The sequence below is a fragment of the Hypanus sabinus genome, chromosome 7 (assembly GCF_030144855.1).
Source record: "Hypanus sabinus isolate sHypSab1 chromosome 7, sHypSab1.hap1, whole genome shotgun sequence".
NCBI classification, from domain to species: Eukaryota; Metazoa; Chordata; class Chondrichthyes; order Myliobatiformes; family Dasyatidae; genus Hypanus; species Hypanus sabinus.
In genome coordinates this window covers 160943897-160962490 of record NC_082712.1, presented here as the reverse complement: position 1 = coordinate 160962490, position 18594 = coordinate 160943897, and the positions used below count along the sequence as shown (strand labels likewise).

At 40.3% G+C, this 18594-nt stretch overlaps 1 protein-coding gene across 1 annotated transcript; it reads right to left on the bottom strand.

Moving 5' to 3' along the window:
- Positions 1-2327: 2327 nt before the first annotated feature.
- On the bottom strand, positions 2328-16786 carry svip (small VCP interacting protein). Its single transcript, XM_059976017.1, has 4 exons — positions 16655-16786; positions 7691-7741; positions 6139-6258; positions 2328-2810 (listed from the first exon to the last, which is right to left on the bottom strand). Exons 1-4 carry the CDS (start codon positions 16715-16717, stop codon positions 2796-2798), a joined length of 249 nt encoding a protein of 82 aa, XP_059832000.1. The 5' UTR covers positions 16718-16786; the 3' UTR covers positions 2328-2795.
- Positions 16787-18594: the final 1808 nt, after the last annotated feature.

Genomic DNA, 18594 nt, shown 5'->3' with positions numbered 1-18594 from the left:
GGGCAGTAAGTGGCTCCGTAACGAGGTACAAGACCTGATAGACCATCTCAACTTGCTGCCATCATCAACATCCAATAGGCATTCTCAGTTTGTGTTTTTAATTTTAATTTAGCCTCGTTAATGATGGATAAATACGTAAGGCACGGTGATCTCAAGTCTGAAAGTGGTGAAGCCTTGAATTCTAATCCTGCTAAGAAACAGAAACTACAGAAAACGTGTCAATACAATTACGTAAGTGGAGTATGGTTTTATTCCGTTCCTGTCAGAATAGCAATGCCCCATGTTTTATTTGTAATACCGTACTGTCTAATGAAGATTGTAGGAACACTCTCATAAAAGACACCATGAAAAGGTTACTTATAGTACTCAGCTCCAGAAGAAGCATTTGAAAAGTATTGCACTCTCGAGCCATTTGCCAAGAAAGCTAAAAATGACATTGATAGTGGTCTCATTGCTTCTTATAACATTTCTAAAATGTTAAAAGTGTGGAAAATCATATACAATTGGTGAAAGATTAATCATGCCTGCTGTATCATAAGTGCTCACCTGTTCTCAAAATGGATACCAGTATTTTAAAATAAATCCCTCTAAGTAGTAACTTGCATTGACAAAACGATTGAAGATATTGAGTATCACAGAGCTACAAAAACAGAATATGAAGAGATTCTCTTTTGTAAAAGGTTAAAAACAAGTATCAATGCAGTATCAATCTATGATGAGTTCAAATGTATATTAAGAATAAAAGTATTCCAATTAGGAATATGATTCCTTGTGCAACAGATGAAGCACCATATATGACAGATCGCCATGCAGATTCAGTGGCATTTATGAAAAAAGAAATTCCTAGTCGGTTTACAATCTATTGCATAATACATTGTCAACATCTTGCAGCCAAAGATCTCAGGCAGTGACTTTTCTCAAACATGACTCTCATAATATCTGCTATCAACAAAATTAAATGTCATCCATTAAAGAGGAGAATTTTTCACCAATTATGCCAAGTTTGAACGCATGCTTCTTCACATTGAAGTGCACTAGCTGTCAAAAAAACTGTTTAAAAAGCTGTTTTGATCTTTTTTTTGACACTGTGTTTGAACTTTTGCTCAAAGTCGACAAGAGCTTGGGAAACAAGATTGAACTTCTACATGAAGATATGACATACCCACCTGATCTGAACGACGAAATGAACATTTTAAATATGAAACCACAGGGTGAGAATTTCAATTTTATCCAGGTAAGAAGTGCAGAGTCCACTTTTATTAAAAAATTTAAAATATATAAGCAAAATAGTTCTCACAGCTTCCCTGCATGGAAAGAATGGCACTCTTTCACAGAAGGTGATTTGCAAGAGTAATGCTTACACCTGCAGTCACTGAAGAAGGATTTTCAGAATCAATTCAAGGATTTGAACGTTCTGGAATTCCAGACTGGGTAGTTAACCCAATTCTTTGCAAGATGGAAGAACAGGAAGAGAGCTTGCAAGAAGAAATTATTGAAACTCAGAATGATGAAGCAAAAATGCTTTTCAAAAATGACGGCTTTTGTGGTAAGTGGCTACTCTGTCATGTTTCCTGGTCTTAGAGAAGATGCAAACTGCTCTTCATTGAATTTCCAACCTCCTACCTTGTTGGAAGAGAATTGACCTATAATGTAATGTTATTCTTTAATAACCTCACCCCATTCTTCTTTATTTCCAATAAGCCAAAAAGAAAAACATGAAAGCTTTCAACTACACTTTCAACAATAAATATTTCAATTTACTGTTCAGAACCATCTAACCAATCAATAGGTCTTACCTTCCAAGTAGTGTCAAATCTGCAAAGTGTAAGCATCACAATGATTCTCTGTTACAAAAAATTTGCAAACCAAAGTTGTGTGCACCTGAATACTACATTACAAGCATCCTTGTCAACTGCTAAAATAAAACTGGCAAAATCAAGAGTGTTGACTCTGGAAGATATTGCAGGGTGAAATGAGGAACACAATGAGTAACATTCGTATTTTTGCACTTATTTTGACATTTATATTAGTATATTTTGTATCTGTAAATGTACATTTAATAACTATTTTATCTCAATTTTCAAGACAAGTACATTCATTCGTTATCATAAATAGATTATTTTAAATTTAGTACTACAAAGGTATTTTTCCTAAATGAGTTGAGTACATACAGTTTAGAGATATTTGTATATAGTGATCTGGTTTTAATAAATGTCTACATTGTGGAAGGAAAAAACCAACAAATTAAGAGGTGCTCCAAATTAATGCTATTTTAGTAAATAAGTTACAGCATTAAAATAAACTATTACTCATTTCTCCACACTATATCCAAGGCACAAAGGTTTAGAGTTTTTATTATATAAATATAGAAAACCTTGGCTAATAAAGATGCAGCAAAATTATCTACAAAAATCTACAATCAACACTGCTCTACAAATAATGGCAATATGTAGAAAATAAATACCTAATACAATGTAACAAAAGCAAAGGACTCTGGATGTGCAACACAGAAGCCATAAGTAGTGTTCACAGTTTTGTAACAATCACTGTGTTGGTCAGATAAAACGTTAATCAGGTTTTTAAGTTACTGCAAAAAAAAATTGTACTTTTCTGTAAGAGTACAGAAAGCGTTTGTACAGAACATTCAATGCGAAGCAGCATGGCACGTTTCTGGATCTTCCTAACCACACAACACTGAAAGCCACGCAGAGAACATGAACTTCTCAGTAACCACTGCTGGCAAGGATGATGCTACATTGGCAATACTGGAGCTGTTCATCTGTTCTTCAGACACGTTAACCAACTTGCCACTGGAATAAAAAAAAATTACACTTACAGAACTTTAACAATGCAAGGGCAATTCATAACAAAACTGGTTGGCCAAGTACCCTTACTTTCAAAGCAATATAGATTTCAAATTAATAAGTGACCAGTGCAGAAAAAGAAGGAAAGCCAATAAAGGACTGCTAAACCTTTATTATTTCATATTTAGTGCTGGCAGCTTAAGCACACTGTCAGACAGAAACATGTTAACAGACTGATAAAACAGCTGTGCATGTCTCATAATTGTGGCCACTCAGATAATTTTATGGAAACAAGAGAATGAGATGCTGGAATCTGGAACAAAAAGGATGTTGGAGGAACTCAGTGGGCCAGGCAGCATCTGTGTAGGGAAATAGCCAGTCAACATTTTGGTTGAGATACTTCATCTGCCCAGTTTCCTCTACAAATGTCTGACTTGTTGAGTTGCTCCACCAACTCTTAGATTTATTTTGTGGTATTTTTACTCCCATTGCCATCCCACCAAACCTTCAAGCATTTCAGGTTACTGTACGAAGTCTCAGTGGCCACACAAAACATTGGCAAATGGCAGAGTGGTTCTAGGAATATACAATTCCCTAAATTCAGCAAAAGCTATGCAAAAATTGCATTTCCCTAGGCAAACCAAATACTTCCACAAAGGATAAAATTGAGTATGGAAAAAACAACTCCATACATCACAAAGTGGAACATAAATACAGAAATAGCTATCAAGATATTCACTTTAATGTACATTAATGCATTATTCTTAATATCTGGGCTGAGCAACAATTTCTTTCAGCTGGGTAACAAAACTAAGGGCATAAAACCTAAATGAAACATGACTTCTCACTTTCCCATAATTGGCATTTCAGCTCTTTGATCTCCAACTTCACAATGCTTGTGGCTGTTGACTACACACTTAAGGACACAAGAAATATTGCTCGCTTAATGGTTCTTTATTACTTTATAAAGCTTTCCCAATTTTCCAGATTCCCAATACTCTTGGCGACTTTGTACACATGAGCCTTTAGTCTGATGCCTTCCTTTACTTCCTTAGTTCCCCAAGGCTGGCTCTCAACACCCTTACTGTCTTTGCTTTTAACTTTGGTTCAGCACCATGAAAAATTCCTTTGAAAGTTTTCCACTGTTCCTCAAATGTCCCACCATAGAGTTCCCAGTCTACTCCATCCAACTCCTCAGTCCTGTTGCAGTCTCCCTTGTTTAGGCATAATACATCAGTTTTGGATCAAACTACTGTACCCTCCAATTGTATGAGTAACTCAATCATAATCACTCTTTCCAAGATAGCTAACTAGAAGTTAGCTAACTTTACCTATCTCATTGCACAGTACCAGATCCAAGACAGCACGTTCCATTGTAGGTTCAGTAACACGCTAATCAAGACAGATATCACGTACGTATTCTATGAAGTCCCCCTCAAGACTGCTTCAATCCACTGATTCACCAAATCTATGTGCAAGTTAAAGTCCCTCATGATAACTGAGAAATACGCCCCAGATATTTCTCAGTTTACTGTCTGTGCCACTGTAATGTTATTATTCGGCGGCCTATAGACAACTCCCGCCAGTGAGTTTTTCACTTTACTATTCCTAATCTCTACCCAATGGATTCAATATTCTATTCCTTACATCTTATATCATCTCTATTGCCCTGATGTCATCCTTAATTAAGAGCACTACCCCACCTCCTTTACCTTCCTGCCTATTCTTCCGTATTACCTGATATTCTTGGATAGTTAATTCCCAATCCTCTCCACTCTGCAACCACATTTCTGAAATGGCCACTAAATCATACCCCTTTAAACAGATTTGTGCCATGTTCACATATAGTTTTAATAGACGGCACCATTCACTTCAATCTTGATTAGAACCTTATGATAAAAATATTGAGTGATGACTACCAAACATTAAAATTAAAAGCAAAAAGCTTTCAAAAACATGTAAATTAGGATTTTCTAAACATTAGTTAAAACTATGAATTGTGAAGTTTTCTTAGCCAGAGGATAGTGTTTTTTTTTCAAAATATAATCACTATACTTCTGAGTTTTTACAACTGCAACCAGACTTCTACTAAACCAACTCCCAATAAAGCCGTCTGTACAAGATGTACATTATCAGTTCAAGTTAATCACCAGGTCCATTTCTTTTGCAATAAACCTTTCAACTGGGCCTGTCATAATCAAGTCTGTTTTCACATGATTAGGTTTTTTAAATATTTTGTGGATAAAATGCTGACAGTGGAAGAAAATAGTCAGAGCCCCAAGTGGCTGATATAACCAAAAGTGTTGGAAAAAGGATGTAAAAGAATGTGGATATTAGAAAAGGTGAATTCTGTTTTGAAATAAATACAAAAAAAAAGGAAGGCTGAATGGTAAGAACCGGTGCTCTTTGTGGCGATTACTTGAAAACAAACCAAAACTGCTCACGGGGGGTGGGGAGTGGGTTGACACTGTATGACGAGCTCCACATTTAACAAGTTTCTAAATTGCAGAAAGTTTGTTTGATCCTTCATTAAGAAACCAAAGACAAAATCTCGTAACAATAAAAAAACTAATGAAACTAACACTGGTGAAACAACAAAATAAGCAGTCTCAGCATATTCAAACATACTTAAGCATTAGCAATCTTTGCATATTTAAAAGTTAATGTTAAAAAATAATTCCCCCATCCTATCCCCTGCTCTAACCAGCCTAAAACTGACTAAGGATGAAGTATGAACACGTAACTGTAGTCTTCACTTCATTTCTACCATACCCCAACCCACATGATAAATTACCCATAATAAATGCGCAACACAAAATCCAACATAAACAGAAAATAGAGACATAGCTCCTGCACACCTTTCATCTTTATAATTTTAAAATAACCCCCAATTAAAACCTGACAGAAAAAAAACTACTAGTATTTAATTTCCAATGAGAGAAGTTGACTGACAGTAATTATGTTAAAAGATACTCATGCCTGTAATGACTAAATCAATTTTCATGTGAATTTAGTTTTATTCGTAATTACATGCTAAAAATATTGATTCTGTAAAACAATGAAGTAACACGAGTTAAATTTTGGGATAATGAAATTTAATCCCAAAGTTGCTGTGCTTGCAATGATATAATAGTTATTGTGAGTGCCACTGGCATCACCATCATACTGATACTAAATCTAGCCAACTTTGAGAGGGACCTTGGTGCTGGTAACAAACACTTGGGTTTTAGAACCATTGTTCCCTATAGACCCAATTCCAATATCTGCCCCCAAAAAATTATCTGAATTAATTGGCAAATTCCTAGTCATTGAAGTAGCATGAAGGTTCCCTCACCCGAAGGCCACCGCCACCACCACCTGTAGATAAGGAATTCATCTCCTGTTTTTCGAGCTCCTCCTGCTTTTTCTTCTTTCGTTCCACAGATTCTGGATTCTTAATGCCTCTGTGTACATTCTTTATAGAGGAAAACATTAGATATAGAAAATAAACATTTAGACAGTTTGTTGGCATAACAAATTTAAGAAGAGCCTCTAAGTAGAACAGCTCAGAATAAGAGATGCATTGTGGTATCCATACATCAAGGAGATTACAGACAAGTTTTAAAAAAGTGACTTAAAAAAAAAATCGGTTCATAGAATGAAAAGCTGACAGAGTTGCCAACACTTCAGAAGATCAAAAACAGCATGCCCAACATTTTAAACTGCACTGGCTGTATCCAAGATTTCCTACTCCCAAATGCATGCATTACATTGCTCCTCACTTTCTATCCTGGTCTCTTTCCGAAGCAGCAACCAGTTGCATTCAAATACTGCATCAATATGGTGGCTTAAAATGGAATAAAGACCTTCTTCTCAAAGGTGGAACAGTTTGGATAAGGAGGCAAACGGGCACAAGACTAAGGAATTTATTTGCTGCTTTTCTAGCTTCTCCAGCTTCTTCTTCTCATTCCAGAAATTCTAGATTCTTAAAGTCTCTGTGCACATTATTTACAGTGGAATAACTCCACACTTTAGGTATATGACTGGCATTGCAAACTTAAAGCTTCAAGTAGAACACCTTTGAATCAACGATTTTAAAATGGGCAGAGACCAAGGGAGAGACACCAGTGGTACAATGCAGGGAATGGATTCCAACATAACAAATCAAAATAGCTGGAATTAAAGCCACCAATGATAAAATAGGTTGCCACATGCACCATTGCCGCAAATCTCACCTCGCATTCCTACAGCTATTATTTGGACTGTACTCATTCAAGTCCTTTGTCAGCTTCTTTGGAAGAATACCTCTCCAGAATCTGCTTTCACTTCCCCAAGAGGTTTTAATAAAGCCATGAAATAACTATTTAATAAGCTTGACTTGAAAAACATTTTAGAGATCTTCTTACAAGTTATGGGTGATGGAGGGGGAATGCTTTTAAATAAAACAAGATTTAACTAGCTGTCAAAGCTTTCAGCAGCATTATGGTGGACCAGCTACTGGATACCAAGATGCTTCAGATCATCTTCTTGATTCCTGCATATTCAGATCCAAAAAGTACACAAGCAGCAAGCTTGGACCAGTAAGGTTCCATCTAATATTATTAGCAATCAATTTAATATGAAAGTTTTAAAAGTAGAAAATAAATGATAAATTAGCAGCATAGCACATTTGAATTCTACAATGCTGTTCATAAAAAGAAATAGATTTGGCAAGTGCTGTATGTGTTGTCAATAGTACATACTGTATTTACTCCGGAGTGCAGCCTAACATTCAGTATCAATGCCAATGTCTTAGAAAGACTTTGCAAAAATTCCCCATACTGATGCACACCCACCAACCGGAATATTGGAAAACCTTCTGTTGCTTTGTCGAAATATTTCAGAAAAGTGCTAATTAGCATTTGTACCTCTTTCTGGCGCTTCTCAGCAGCTTCAGCTAGTTGTTTCCTTCTTGTGTCCTAGGTAATTAAATAAATCAGAATATATTAGCTGGTATGAAATAATTATCATTATAATACTCTCAATTTCAGATCATAAGACCAAACTTGCAACCTTTGCCTGGTCTTAAAGTTTAATACAATGGATCTAACTTACTGCAATTACAAACCCAACATTGATGGATCTAGGACAGGGATTCCCAAACTGGTGTCCACAGCTAAAGGTAAGGGTCCATGGCATAAAAAGATTGGGACACCTCATCTACAATGCATCAGTGATTAATCACTAATGAACATGAAATGGTGGCACAATTACAACTAAAGAGGGCAAATATAAGATAATAAGATATAGGAACAGAATTAGGCCAAGTACACAGTATCTTCCAGTTAACCCTGCATGCCAAAATTCTAAAGTTGGATTGTCTTAACTAGAACACCTTTACTCTATTCTTGTGAGTTAAGTAATTTTGACTGATTAAACTGCAACAACCCATGACAGAAAAACAAACATGATATGTCAGACAAAACACAAACTGGAGTAATTTATTCAATATGCAATGTCAGTCATGGATTCCTCCCATTCAAACCCAGAGCTACCCAACATCAAAACATGCCAAATAGGAATTCATAATTTGACAGGCCCATCTGCATTATATCCGTGCCTTACTCCAATCTTAGATTCTCTGATCTCAGTGACTGTTGTAGCGTGATAACAATCAGTAAGTTTCTCTCTTTGGATGGCATTACCATATAATTACTCTCAAAAAATTCTAGATGATGCCAAGGAGAGGCATAGTTGGGATACAAATAGCATCAGTTTTTAAAAGCATACAAATCGTGGATAAATGCAGCATCATGCTACTTTCTTTTTTAAAATTTATCCACAATTTGTTTTAAATGTATATTTTTCACAACCATCCAGCCAAATATAAATGCTCAAAGCAACTGGATTCAGGTTAACAAGTACAACTTAATTGTAATTTAAATGATTAAATTTCATCTTACCTACAAAATGAGTGACTATTCACAGAAACAAATTATGCAACAGAAGAAGCAACGATTTGGCTAACCATATATGCCAACTTTTGAAGGAACTGTCAAGTAGTCTTGCTTTCCCTTCCACCCTCCCAATGGTGAGTAATTCTTCCCTTTTTACTCATTTAATTACCCTCTTACTACTGAACATAGTGCAAATGTCCTTTGGCCCACGATGCTGTGCCAACCTATATAAACTAAATGATATACTGTTTTATATATAAAACTATATAATATACTGTTTTATATATATATAGTATATATAACCTTTTCGACTTAAATGGCACTATTTTATCGGTCCCTACCAGCACACCCAGCAGTGTGTTCCAAGCACCCACCACTGTGCAAAAAAGACCTCTGACATTACCCCCTAAGTCCCTAACACTGGGCACATCTAAAAAGACTGTTGCCACAAGAAAGCAGCATCCATCAGCAAGGACATTCGCCATCCAGGCCATGCTCTCGTCTCACTGTTACCATTGGGAAGGTGTTACAGGAGCTTTACCTCCCATACCACCAGATTCTGGAACAGTTATTACCCTTCAACCATCAGGCTCATGAAACCACATAGACAACTTCACTCGCCACTACACTAAGTTGATTTCTAACCTATGGACTCACTTTAAAGGACTCTGCAACTCAGGTCCTCAGTATTATTTTATAATTAGTTTTTTTTTGCATTAGCACAATGTGTTTTCTTTTGCACTTTGACAAGTAATCAATCTTTGTTTATTTGAAGCATTTCATTGATTCTACTGTATTACTTTGTACTACTGTGAATGGCTGCACCTGCAAGAAAATGAATCTCAGGGACATGTACATAATTTACTTTGAACTTTCCTCCACTTACTTAAACAGATGTCCCCTGGTATTGGCCATTGCTGTCTTGGTAAAAGGTTGCTGACTGTCCACTTTTTCTATGCCTCTCATAATCTTATACACCTCTATTAGTCACCTCTCATGCTCCTTCGATCCAAAGAGAAAAGCCCTAGCTTGCCTAACCTTTCCTCTAATTCAGGCAACATCCAGGTAAATCTCATCTGTACCATCTAGAGCTTTCAGATCCTTCCTATAATGATTTGACCAGAACTGAACACAATACTCTAAGGGTGGTTTAACCAGTTTTACAGAGCTTCAACATTACATCATAGCTCAGCCAAACTAATAAAGGCCAGTGCATCATACGCATTCTATATTGTACTATCAACATTGCTAAGAATCCTGCCGTTAACATTATCTGTTTTTGAGATTGATCATCTCAAGTGTCTATCACTTCACACTTCTATCTGAAATCCATCTGCTGCTTTACTACCCAGTTCTGCAACCCGTCCAAGTCCCATTGTAAACTATCTGCACTATCCACAACACCATTAACCTTTGTGATATCTGCTTACCCACACTTCCATTTCCTCACCCAAGTCATTTATAAAAATCACGGAATTGGGGTACCAGAACAGAAGCTTGTGGTAATCACCACTAGGCAACATATAAACCTCCAGGCAACATATACCCCATCTACTACCACTCTCTGCTCTCTTTGAGCAAGCCAATTATGAATCCACCTGCCCAAGTTTCCATGGATCCCAGGAGTCATGACTTTCCGGATGAGCCCACCATGAGGAATCTTGTTAAATGCATAACTAAAATCCACACCCACCACTCTATCTACAATCTGTTTTGTTACCTACTCAAATAAACTCAATAAGGCTTGTGAGGCATGGCCTGCCCCTCACAAAGCCATGCTGACTATCCTCAACAAGACTGTTTCCCCGGATCTGCATAATTCCTGTCCCTAGGAATCTGTTCCATTAGCTTGCGCACCACTGATGTGAAACTTACTTGCAAACAATTCCCAGGATCTCTCTAATGTGGTCAATTACATTGACAATAGCCATGCAAAATCTGGTTCCTTGCATTAAAGGCTTATATTGGTTCTTATAATTATAAAAAGCTACCTTATATATCTGAAGAGCCCTGTCTGATTTTGCTTCATAAACCTTATTTAGGAAGAACCTTAAAAAGCAAACACAAGGAAATCTGCAGATGCTGGAAATTCAAGTAACACACACAAAATGCTGGTGGAACGCAGCAGGCCAAGCAGCATCTATAAAGAAAAGCACTGTAAAGGGAAGATAGTAAGAGATTTGAAAGTAGGAAGGGGAGGGGGAAATGCAAAATGATAGGAGAAGACCTGAGGGGGTGGGGTGAAGCCGAGACCTGGTATCCTCAGAAGGTCCACATTGAGAAGACACGTTCCAAAGAAGGATATATGGCTGTAATTGCGGGTCTGGGTCAAAATATGATTATATGGCTGTAATAGCGGGTTTGTAATAGCGGGTAACAGTGCTTCTCCCTATAGATGCTGCCTGGCCTGCTGCGTTCCATCAGCACTTTGTGTGTGTGTTGTTAGGAAGAACCTTCCTTCTTTCTCTTGTCTATTATTTGCTTGCCTCACTGAGACAAAACAATCCAAAAACCAATGCAAGCAAATGAACATGGCTCTGAAATTCCCTCAAAAAATGCTATCCGGATCAGCTTTTTGTATACATTTTATTTCACTGGATTATTTTATTAAATTTACTTCCTTTCCAAGAGCTCAACATTCTGCCAAAGATGGGGAGCCCAGAATTGGTAATATTCAAGTTCAGACCTAACTAGTGTCTCAAAAGTTTAAGTATAATCTATTAGTGCACTTCTATTATATTCAGGGTGCCCTTTTAGAAAGCTTTCTAGCTAGTTCTGTTGTTTTCAAAAACATACGTACATCCTAGTTGAACTGGTGTGTACATTCTTTTATAGTTATGTTTAAAACTGGAAATGGCAAACAGTACTTTAAAAGCTACTTAGCGAGCTCATCCACAACATATTTAAACATTTACCATAATCTGTCACCATTTCTACTCAGCTTATGTAACAGAAATTCCACCAGGCTGATTGGATATGAGATTTAATATGCAGCAACATAAACCTTTAATGCAAGGAACCACACTGCTAATAGCATAAATTGACCACAACTGGTGGTTTGCATATTCAAAAATCAAAACAGAAATCCTGAGGCAGCTCGAGATCTTCCTGCCCAAGTTATATATGTTTTGAAGTTTCCTCTGATATACCTATAGTGGGGATATCCAGAACTAGAGGGCACAGCCTCAAAATTGAGGGGTGACCTTTTAGAACAGAGGGAAGGAGGAATTTTTTTAGCCAGAGAGTAGTGATTCTGTGGAATGCTCTGTCACAGACTGTGGTGGAGGCCAAGTCCATGGGTATATTTAAAGTGGAAGTTGATCATTTCCTGATTGGTCAGGGCATCGAAGGATATGGCGAAAAGGCAGGTGTATGGGGTTGAGTGGGATCCAAGAACAGCTACGGTGGAATGGCAGAGCAGACTCAATGGGCCGAATGGCCTAATTCTGCTTCTATGTCTTATGATCTTATACAGTAGTTCTTGAACATCACTCAATTAACACAAATTTCAAAAGCCTCTAAAACTAAAAATATTAAATTAGTTGCATAAAGACCAGGTATGTTTTTGACAGCATTTGAAACAACATGCTCTCATCAGAACTATCAGACTGACACAAAACATACAAGGAATGTCTTTTTTCCACAGACACAACCTAGCTTGTGGCAAATTTCCAGTTATTTCTGTTTTCCAGATTCAACAGCTATCTTTTTTCTAGGCTGGCCAAAAAAGCACAGTACATACTAAGCAAATAAATCAGGATTTAAAACAGTCAAGGTCCCTCAGAAATAACTGCAAAGGATTGCACTGTGATAATGGATTTTGTAGCTCATCAAACATCAAGTACTATTGTTCAAATTTTAGCTTTAACATCAGTTTCAAGTAAACATGAATTTATTTCTGTTGACAGAAAGCATTTAGGATTATTTGACAATTTATGCCACAGAAATAATTCTGGGATTAAACATTTTCTGGAAGAGAAACTCAAAGTAATTGAACCAAAGCCAATTATCACAGTTCAATCAGAAGATTCCAATTACATCGATTCCTCTAGTCTAAATCAAGTCTTTGTTTAGTTTAAAAAAAAGTTACATTGGAGTAAACCTTAACTTTCATAAGCCACTATGTATATCTCATGTGATTATGTTGTGGCATTTTCTCTACTTACACACTCACTGCTTGGACACCCTAAGGTAAGTGTCTAAAGTTTTACTGAAATAAAAGAGTTAATTGCTAATTGACATTAGAATACAGAATAAATGGAAGTTACTAAGCACATAATTATTCAACTCAGGAGGCTACTATTAGATCTATGAATTCCCTCCCAACTCCATTTAACAGCAACTCGCCTAGCTTCACTCCCTTGCTCTTGCCCCATAGCACTGCATTTTAAAAGTTTTTAATTTTGAATACTATCATGAAATTGATCTCTACAATAACCCCTGGCAATGAGTTCCAGATCAAAGTTTTTCCTCACCTCACTTCCGGCACCTTTCATCATTCACCACCATTCTTCATGGTCAATATTGAATAGTGGAGTGGGCTCAGAAGGACCAAATGACCTTCTATTTTTCTCCCTTCTCCATTAGTGAATTAGCTGACACTTTACTTACAACGATAATTTTTATGTATCTCAAAACTGGATTGCAAACCTGACAGAAATATTTAGTATTTTTGTTGAACTGCAAAGCTATGTTTTGCATACTATATTTAAAATAACAGTCTCAGCAGTTAAAGGAATTAAGACTAATGTTCCATGTAACACAGAGCATGATTAGAGGAATTATGCATGATTCACAGCTAGGGCTTTAACACTTTGAAGCAGTGAATCCCTGACAGCACCATCTCATTTATTTAGGCATAGATGTACACTAGAACAGTTAACAGTGCAATGTTGTAAACACTCACACTTCTACTGTTAATGAGCTGGGCTTTGCAATCTTAAATCAATAGATCTTGCCCTATGCTTTCTACCATATGCTAATTCATTTAACCTACAGATCTCCAGTCAACTCACTGAGGACGATAAACAAAATCCAACTTTTACAGATGCCCCACCATGTCAGATTTACTAGGTCAAGCAAGACTGCTTTACTATGAAATGCTACCTGAATTACTTAGAAAATAAATGGTGCACATATGAGTATTTGAATTTTAAAAACACGTCAGCACAAAGCAAATCTCACGGGATTGGAGTACTTACTAACAGGTGCAGGTCACAGATAAAAGCAGAATGGTAAAAGTTTTTACTTCATCGCATTTAAGTGCCAGATAAATAAACAAGTGGCTGTAAACAAACATTCCTTCATCACATACCCACCCAGCACCATTGTACCAAACACTCACTGAATCACTCCACAACCACGACTCTGCCCTCACCCCAAGCCTCTGCACATCTCCCACTTCTATAAAACAATCTAAATGGATCACTACTTATCAGCTCAATCCTCTCCCCAATCCCACCTGTCACATTCACCAAATACATCTGAGCTCTATCGCCTCAACCCTCAGGCAACCACATAAAACCTGACCTGACTCGCCAGCAGACCCATCTCACTTCTGCCTTCCCAAAGCTCTTCCTGCAAATGCTACCACACTCCACCCACCACCAACCTCCCCTCTCACCAAACTCTCAAACACAGCATTTGCCCCTCCCCATCTAACAATCCTAATGTTTCTCTCACTCACCTCCACTCCTGAATCCCTCTCTCTCAGCACTTACATTTCTTGTCCCCCCCCACCCATTTAACTCACTCCCAACACATCTGATATCATGCTGCAGACACACCCAATCTTTGTCTGATTTTTCTAAAGTGGTCTTACCATCCATCACCTTGCCACCCCCTCTTTCACAATCTCTCTTCATCTCTGTTCCATTAAACAGACCCTCATCCCTGACCCGAACTGGTGAAGTCCCACATCACCAGTCAGTCCCACTCTCCCCTCCACTACTCTCTATACCCACTTGCCTCTGAACATCCCCACCTTTCTACCAATATCTTCCCACTCATCAGTATTGGCAGAAGCCCCCAACTCACTTCCCCCCCCATATGTTGGCTATCCCAGTCCAAGTCACATCATCCCTCAAACTTTCTCTCCCTCAAACCCTCCACTCAACCATCCCATCCACATTCCATACCACTCCATCACCCATTCTTCCCTGACCCATCACCAAGCGCTCTTTCATATTCTTCCACACTCAGTAGCCTTTACCATTCCATCAACAGACACTGTCACTTCCTATCCCAACCCATCCACCCCATCACCATATGCTTCCCTCCACCAGGCAACTCCTCTCTTCCCTCATCCCCCACAGATACTTGGTATTGTACCCGACCTCCCATGTCCTCAGACACTCCCACTCCTTTCTACCACACACAGTCTGTATCCCCGTCCCGTCTGCAGACACAGCCCCTTACCCTGTGCCATCTTCCCTCCCACATCTACACTTTATATTCATCATCTCTGTCACCAGATGCCCCCATTCTTACCCCCACAGACTATCTGTTCCCATCACCAGACAACTATACTCTCTCCCAGCACACACATACACACCTGTCTGCAAAAGCCCCACACTCTCCATTCCCATAATCATTCTGTACTCCCATTCCATCACCACCAGCCGCCCCCCTTCCCTCCCACCCACACCTTGTAAACCTGCTCCCTTGTCACCAGAGACCCCCCCCCCACACTAAACCGCTCTTCCCCCTCCTGTCTACACTCCAGGCTTCATCCCCCAGTAGCCAGACATGTTCACTCTCCCCCCACACTGTACTCCTACCCTCCTGTCACTAATCACCATACCCCATCCACCCAACATCTGGACCCCCATTTCCAGACACCCCCACTCTCCCCCCACACTGTACCTCTGCCTCATTACTAATCACCATACCCCACCCACCCACTATCTGTCCCCCTGTCTCCAGACACCCCACTCAGTACCCCTGCCCTCCGTTACTAATCACCATTCCCCACCCACTGTTGGGACACCGGTCCCTCTGTCTCCAGACACCCCACTCTCCCCCTCACAATGTACCTCTGCCCCAGTTACTAATCACCATTCCCCATCCACTGTCCAGACCCGTCTCCAGACACCCCACTCTCCCCCTCACAATGTACCTCTGCCCCAGTTACTAATCACCATTCCCCATCCACTGTCCAGACCCGTCTCCAGACACCCCACTCTCCCCCTCACAATGTACCTCTGCCCCAGTTACTAATCACCATTCCCCACCCATCGTATCTGTCCCCGTCTCCAGACACCCCGCTCTCCCCCCACACTGTACCTCTGCCCCAGTTACTAATCGCCATTCCCCACCCACTGTCCAGACCCATCCCTGTCTCCAGACACCCCACTCTCCCCCTCACAATGTACCTCTGCCCCAGTTACTAATCACCATTCCCCACCCATCGTATCTGTCCCCGTCTCCAGACACCCCGCTCTCCCCCCACACTGTACCTCTGCCCCAGTTACTAATCACCATTCCCCACCCACTGTCCAGACCCATCCCTGTCTCCAGACACCCCACTCTCCCCCCACACTGTACCTCTGCCCCAGTTACTAATCACCATTCCCCACCCACTGTCCAGACCCATCCCTGTCTCCAGACACCCCACTCTCCCCCCACACTGTACCTCTGCCCCAGTTACTAATCACCATTCCCCACCCACTGTCCAGACCCATCCCTGTCTCCAGACACCCCACTCTCCCCCTCACACTGTACCCCCGCCCCAGTTACTAATCGCCATTCCCCATCCACCCACTACCGGTCCCCCCGTCTCCAGACACCCCCACTCACTACTTCTGTCACTAGTCGCTCCTGCCACCCATAATCCACACACTCACCCCCCCACCCCCCACCGGTCCCCACTCGCCCACCCCACACACACACACGCCGGCCCCTCTGACACCAAACGCTCTCTCCCTCCCCACTCACGGGATCGGGCGTCTGCACCACGTCGTCCGCCGCGCCCCCCAGACAGGGCAAACACATTCCCATCCCGGCACAGCTCGCCAACAAGGCGTCTCCAGTCGCACTTACTCCCGGCGCCAGCCCCGCCCACCCGACCCCGCGTCACGCGTCACGTGTCACGCGTCACGTCGCCCGACGGACAAGGAGCCTCAAGCACAGGCAGGAGGGTGCAGGGTGGGAGGTTCCTCCGACAGTGACACGCACAGGGCGCCCACCGGTACTCGAGATTGGTGGTTGGCAGGAGCCTGTCCCTTTTTTGCTGTGTTATTGTTTTACATCTCCAGTCTTCACTGCGTTTTTAATTGTCCATAAAATTTCTCTGGATAGTTTCTGATCAAAAGGGCGAGCAAATTCACTGCAGGTGGTCTGGTGCCCATATTAAACAGATCAAGGTGCAATGCATCAGAGTTCAAGTGAGAATCTGAACCACAACATGCCAGGTTGAACATTTAATACAAATAAATTGTGAGCAAATTAATGAGAGGGTGGGAATAGCGGATGAGGGAGCTGAGTAGATGTGGGGCATACTGGGATTTCAGCCCTATCTGCCCCAGAACCAGAGGTAGTAAACCATTAATCACGCGTGAGTGTAGAGTCACATACATAGAGTCGATAAGAATCTGATTTATGTCATGACATGTGACAGTAACAGTAGCACATAAAATCTATCATGAAAATAGTGCAAAAACAGGATAAAAGGAAGTAGTGTTCATGGGATCAAACACAAATCAGATGACTGAGAGGAAGAAGCTGTTCTTAAGTCCTTGAGTTTATCATGGAAGGATGGCAGCTTTCCATCCTTGAATGACATTAGTGAACCAAAACAACCTGAACAAAAGTACATCAGTGGTTGGGAAGTTGTTGGAGTCGATTGTTCGGGATGGGATTACTGAGTACCTGGAGGCACATGACAAGGTAGGCCAAAGCCAGCATAGATTCCTGAAAGGAAAATCCTGCCTGACAAACCTATTACAATTTTTTGAGGAAATTGCAAGCAGGGTAGAAAAAGGAGGTGCAGTCGATGTGATGTACTTGGCAGAAGGCCTTTGACAAGATGCCACACATGAGGCTGCTTAGCAAGATAAGAGCCCATGGAATTACAGGGAAGTTACTAGCATGGGTAGAGCATTGGCTAGTCGGCAGAAAACAAAGAGTGGGAATAAGGGATCCTATTCTGTCCGGCTGTTGGTTACCAAAGGAGTTCCACGGGGGTTGATTTTGGGACCACTGCTTTTTACGATGTATGTCAATGATTTGAACTATGGGATTAATGGATTTGTGGTTAAGTTTGCCAAGGGTTTGGAGAAGATTCAAAAAATGATTCCAGGAATGAAAGGGTTACTGTATGAGGAACGTCTTGCAGCTCTTGGGCTGTATTCCCTGGAGTTCAGGAGAACGAAGTGGGGGAATCTCATAGAAACATTACAATTGTTAAAAGTGCCTGAACAGATCAGATATGGCAAAGTTATTTCACACTGTAAGGGAGTCTAGGACTTGAGGGTATGACTTGAAGATTGAAGGATGTACATTTAGAAAACAGATGTGGAGAAATTACTTTAGTCAGAGGGTGGTAATTCTGTGAAATTTATTGCCATGAGTGGCTGTAGAGGCTGTTACGAAGGATGAACAGCTCTGATGGGCAGAAGGGTGCAAGGTTGCCCATGTCCCCCTCCCCTGGGAGAATTACAAACCGTTACTGTTGCCAGGCTGCTAATGAGAGAGAAAGAGATGGAACAAAAACATACTTGGACTGGAACATTTGCTTCAGATAAGGGAGAGATAACACTGGGAGGAAGAGACTTGTTGTTCCACCATATTATGACTCCTGAAAGACTTATAGCTTCGGAGAAGGATTGCTTACTTGGTACTATTCTGTTCATTAAAATTCCTCAGTGGACAGCCGC